Source organism: Rattus rattus, chromosome 9, assembly GCF_011064425.1.
Source record: "Rattus rattus isolate New Zealand chromosome 9, Rrattus_CSIRO_v1, whole genome shotgun sequence".
NCBI lineage: Eukaryota > Metazoa > Chordata > Mammalia > Rodentia > Muridae > Rattus > Rattus rattus.
The window spans coordinates 90282256-90287801 of NC_046162.1; the positions used below are offsets into that span (position 1 = coordinate 90282256).

At 47.7% G+C, this 5546-nt stretch overlaps 1 protein-coding gene across 1 annotated transcript; it reads right to left on the reverse strand.

Moving 5' to 3' along the window:
• Positions 1-1445, reverse strand: LOC116909544 (phosphoglycerate mutase 1-like). The gene has a single exon (XM_032913159.1). It carries the CDS (start codon positions 987-989, stop codon positions 228-230), a length of 762 nt encoding a protein of 253 aa, XP_032769050.1. The 5' UTR covers positions 990-1445; the 3' UTR covers positions 1-227.
• Positions 1446-5546: the final 4101 nt, after the last annotated feature.

A 5546-nucleotide genomic window follows, 5' to 3' on the forward strand; every position in this document is an offset into this window, starting at 1 on the left:
CAAGAACCTGCATGCCAGAGGTGTTATTCTGACTAGATTCTGTGAAGAGGTTGGGTGCAGGGGATAAAATACTAACAGGAGAATGGGAACCATAGGTCTCCATCTGCAGCTACAACTTAAATTGAAGATCCCAAAGATGTGGTCAGTGTGGCAGGTGCAGGGGAGGGTGCAGGAGGCAGGACCAGGCAGGGAGGGAGGGTGTGGGGCAGGAGTCCGCCTCCTCGCCTTCACTTCTTCACCTTGCCCTGAGCGGCCACAGCTCCCATGGCTTTACGCTCGGTCTCATCTCCCAGGAACTGCATGGGCTTGATGGGCTTCAAGTTCTTGTTCAGTTCATAGACAATGGGGTTGCCAGTTGGCAGGTTCAGCTCCATGATGGCCTCTTCTGACAGACCCTCCAGATGCTTGACGATGCCCCCAAGGTTGTTGTCATGGGCAGCAATCAAGACCCTTTCCCCATCCTTGACCTGGGGGACAATTTCTTCATTCCAGAAGGGCAGTGCTCTGGTAATAATATCCTTCGGGCTCTCACAGGAGGGTGGCTGGTCCTCAGTAAGGTCTGCGTACCTGCGGTCCTTGCTGATGTTGCTGTAGAAGGGATGATCAGGCTCCACTGGAGGCGGCAGAACATCGTAAGATCGTCTCCAGATCTTTACCCGTGCCTCACCACGCTTAGCAGCAGTTTCTGCTTTGTTGAGACCTGTTAGACCCCCATAGTGTCGATCATTGAAGCGCCGGGTCCTGACCACTGGCAACCACATCTGGTCAATGGCATCCAGGACTGTCCAGAGGGTCCGGATTGCTCTCTTCTGCACAGAGGTGAAGCAGATGTCAAACTCATAGCCAGCATCTGGCAATGCCTGCCCGCCGCGCTTCGCCTCCTCGTGGCCCGCTGGGCTCAGGTCGGCGCCGTACCAGTCGCCAAAGCGGTTCTCCAGGTTCCAGGCGCCCTCCCTATGCCGGATCAGCACCAACTTGTAGGCAGCCATGACGACGGGCAGAGCCAGTCAGTGCTCTTAACCACTGAGCCATCTCTCCAGCCTCGCTTAGTCTTTTTTTAAAGTTACATTTACTTGTTGATGTGTTCGCACACATGCTTGTGTGCTGTGTCGCATGTGTGGAGGTAAGAGAGTGCCTTGAGTCAAGTCTGCCACATGGGTTCTGAGGACTAACATTGGTTGTCATAGTTGACAGCAGTTGCCTTTACCTGCTGAGCCATCTTGCCAACCTCGTTGGGTTTTTCTCTTTTTAGACCTGGGGTTAGGTCATTTGACATCTTCATTCTTTTGATTGCGCAGTGTTGGGCCTTGAATCCAGGGGCTCTTGTATGTTAGACCAGAGCTACACATACCCTAGCCAGGGTCTTACCATTAATTAGGTCAGGATGCCCTTGACCTCAATCCTCCTACCCCAGCCTCCTGAGGACTATGGTTATAGATGTACACCACCGTATCTGACTATGGAGGACTGATTTAAAAAAAAAAGAATCTCTACAAACAAAATTAATTTGTTCCAAGGACCTTTACCTGGAAAAAGAAACAGGGAAATGAGAAACAGCTGATTTCCGGGAGGAAGATGACCACTTTCATTTTGAACACCCTGGTTCTGACTTGCAGTGAACCATGAGTACTAGGGTGTCTCTTTCCTTGCCACCTCCAGTTTGTGGTCAAAGTACAGTTCTGAATGGAGGCTCTGACGAGGACATTTCCTCTCAAAGCTGTTAATCATTAGCTCTGAAGAACAGATGACGCTTTGATGGGAAAACCATCACATCCACGGAGTGTACATTGCACATGTGTTCTCTTCACTTGGTGTCCCAAGTCCTGTGAGGTAGCTACCGCAGTCTCCAACTTATAAATGAGGAACCTGAGGCTCGGTGGGGAAACTCCCTGCTTTGGCAGTTAGCAAGAACCAAGTTGTGTTTTCTTGAACTGTACCATCTCTCAAAGGCACCAGGAGGATTCCTAAGTGTTTATTTCAGGCATGAGTGCCATAGAGATGCTGAAATGAACCATGGGAAATCTATTCTCTCACACTTCAGGAGTCCAGACACCTGTGACCAGAGTGTCAGTGGGGTTGGTTCCTTCTGAGGACACCGCAGGAAATGGGTTTCATGCTTCTCTCTGACCTTCAGGTCATACATACAGATGTGTCACTCCTCCGTCACTAGGCATTCACATGGACATCTCATGAGGACAGCAGTCATGTTAGAATGACTTCTTTTTTTTTTCATTTGGGGAGATAGGGTTTCTGTGTGTGGCCCTGACTGTCCTGGAACTAGCTCTGAGGACCAGGTTGGCCTCAAACTCACAGAGATCCTCCTGCCTCTGCCTCCCAAGTGCTGGAATTAAAGGTGTATGCCACCACCGCTTGGCGGCATTTAATTTTTTAATTAAAAAAAAAAAAGGCTGGTGAGATGGTCATATCCAGTCAATTGTCCTAGGCCATCATGCATGCACACGCACATGTGCACAACCCCATCACAAATAAATGGATTTGAAAATGTAAAACTTCAAGGTAAATGCTGGAGAGATGGCTCAGTAGTTCAAGGGCCGCACTGCTCTTGCAGAGGACCGGAGTTTTATTCCCAGCATCCATATCAGGTGACTTACAGCCAGCTGTAACTCTAACTTCAAGGGTCCTCTGACCTCCTTGGGCACCTGCACTTTTGGTCACTCCTCACCCTACCCAACACACACAAAACATTCATAAGTTTAAAAGAATTTTTAAAAATAAATCTTTTTTTTTTTGAAGCTTCCAATCCAGGAAGAAATGACTACCTCTTCACTCCAGAAGTTGCTACTTCCTGAGGTGTGACAGTTTAGTTAGATCCTTCAAAACAGATAATACTGATCTTAACTCCTGGTGCTTCAGTAGGCAAGCTTATTTGGAAACAAGGTCAACGTTGAGGCTGACATCGTATTAGTATCCCTTGCCTAGCACACCCGAGACTCTGGATTCAAGTCCTAGCTGTCACACTGTACAGTCAAAAGAATACAACTGTCAAGTGACCTGGGACACAGCCCCACCCACTGTCTTAGGTGGCTGAGATGAGAGGAGACCTTGAGCCTAGAAGTTCAAGGGCACCCTGGGCAACATAGTAAGATCCTATCTCAAAAACACCTCTTTCTCCCAAAATGAGATCATACTGGACTGGAGTGGTGGCCATTCCAAAGTGGCTGCTGTCCTTGTGAGATGTCCGTGTGAATGCCTAGTGACAGGGGAGTGACACATCTGTATGTGGAGGAGGGTAGTCACCTGAACGTCAGAGAGAAGCATGCAACCCATTTCCTGCGGTGCCCTCAGAAGGAACCACTGACACTCTGGCTGTAGGTTTCTAGACTCCTGAAGTGTGAGGGAATAAATTTCCCACGGTTCATTTCAGCAGCTCTGTGGCACTCACACATAAAACAATTCTTTATAAAATGTTGTGTTTTAAACAATTTCAGGGGCTGGAGAGATGGCTCAGTGGTTAAGAGCACTGACTGTTCTTCCAGAGGTCATGAGTTCAATCCCAGCAACCACATGGTGGCTCACAACCATCTGTAATGGGATCTGATGCCCTCTTCTGTTGTGTCTGAAAACAGCTACAGTGTACTCATATAAATTAAATAAATAAAAAAAAATTGGAAGATTTTACACATAAAGTTGTCTTTATTTTTTGTTAGAGCCTTAAATTCTGGAGAAATCATTAAGAATTTTAGAATTTCCATGGGGTTCCCTATCTATCCCTAGTTCAGTTTTTTTTTTTTTTTTGAGCTGGGGAGCCAACCCAGGGCCTTGCACTTGCTAAAGGGCTCCCACTGAGCTAAATCCCAAAACCCCTTTTTTTTTTTCTTAAAGACTTGTTTATATTTATATGAGTACAGTTCAGCTTTTTCAGACACACACCAGAAAAGCGCCGGATCCTGTTCCAGGTGGTTGTGAGCCACCATGTGGTCCCTGGGAATTGAACTCCAGGACCTCTGAAGAGTAGTCAGTGCCTCAACCACTGAGCCATCTCTCCAGTCCCACCCAAGGGCTCTCTCTCTCTCTCTCTCTCTCTCTTTTCTTTTTTTTTTTTTTTTTTAGAGTTGAGAACCGAACCCAGGGCCTTGCGCTGTGCTCTACCACTGAGCTAAATCCCCAACCCCCACACCAGGCTCTCTTAAGAATAACTTTTATTTTAGACTTATAGATTTGTGTATATGAGTGTTTTGCCTACAAATATGTCTGGATAGCAGGTATGTGCCTGGTGCCTGTGGAGGTCCGAAGAGGTTATTGGACATCCTGCAACTGGAATTATAGATGGTTGTGAGCTGCCATGTGGATGCTATGAACCAAAGCCAGATCCTCTGCAAGAGCAACCAGTACTCTTAACGGTTGAGCCTGAGAATAAGCTTGGTTGCTGATCCCTTTGGAGACAGGGTCTCATTATGTAGTCTAGGATGGACTCAAACTCACAGCAGTTCTCCTCAGCCTCCTAAGTGCGGGCATAGTAGGTTAGCTACTATGTCTGATAACCACAAGCCCATTAAACCCCTTTCTACTCTTCTTCCTTCTCCAAGGTTTCATTCCTCACACTTTTCAAGTTGCCTTGGCAAGATAATCTGATGGCATTCCTCTTATGCTCTTTCTAACAGTTACCTAGTAACATCCAGGTAAACCTGGCTTGCTCTAAAAGGGACGGTTAGCCCTCTCTGACTCTCTGACGCTTCTTTCTCTGACTTCCTTTCTTCCTCTCTCCTCTTCTACCTCCCCTTCCTCAACCTGTTCTGGGCCAGCCCCCACCCCCTCTCTCCTCTGTCCCCTCTTTATCCGCTTCTACTGCCTTCTGAACTCCCTCTTGCTATCCACCCAAATAAACTCGATTGTATACTAGACCTGTCATCTGGCTGGTACCGAGGAGGTGGGGGATGCCTCAGCATGGGCCCGCTGAGGTACCCCTCCCACCCCACCATACCGCACTCCATAAAATACATTCTTTGTTTTATAAAACACATCATAGTCACCTTCCGATTCCTCTTTCTTGTCCTCAGGCTCTTCTCCAGTGCAGCTTCACATTGGCTGCAAATAATCAATTTTTTTTCCCTAGAAAGTCCCTCCAATCTAACTTTGCAACTAAAAAAACAAGCGACCTGCCCGACTTTTTCAACTGACCCATTCCGCATTCCAAGGATCAAATGTGGCTTCAGACTCACACCCCTCCATTCTTTTCAAACAGCCAAAAGTGCCCAGCGTCAAAGACGGTGGCCGCTTTATCCGGTGCATCTCTCCTAGTTTCTCTTCTCAACTCAGCACAGGGTGACATACCGGTATACCGCCTCCCCACTCTCTGTTCAAGGCGGTCTCTGTGTGTCTGGGAACCCAGAGAAGTCTAGCTCCAAAACAGGACTAAATCTACTCTATCTTTTCCATCTCGGAGATATCGCCGGGCCATAATATTCTCGGGAGACCATCAGCGGTCAATTCCTAGGAACTCAGTGGGCGTTTCCTAAGACAGTCTCTTTTGCCGGAACCCTTCTGCCCAGCCCGGGCCGAGCACTTTTTGTTGGAACACACAAAAC

Bases quoted from the DNA above. Each gene is read 5' to 3' on its own strand.
- LOC116909544 (XM_032913159.1), bottom strand. From the start codon at position 989: ATGGCTGCCTACAAGTTGGTGCTGATCCGGCATAGGGAGGGCGCCTGG.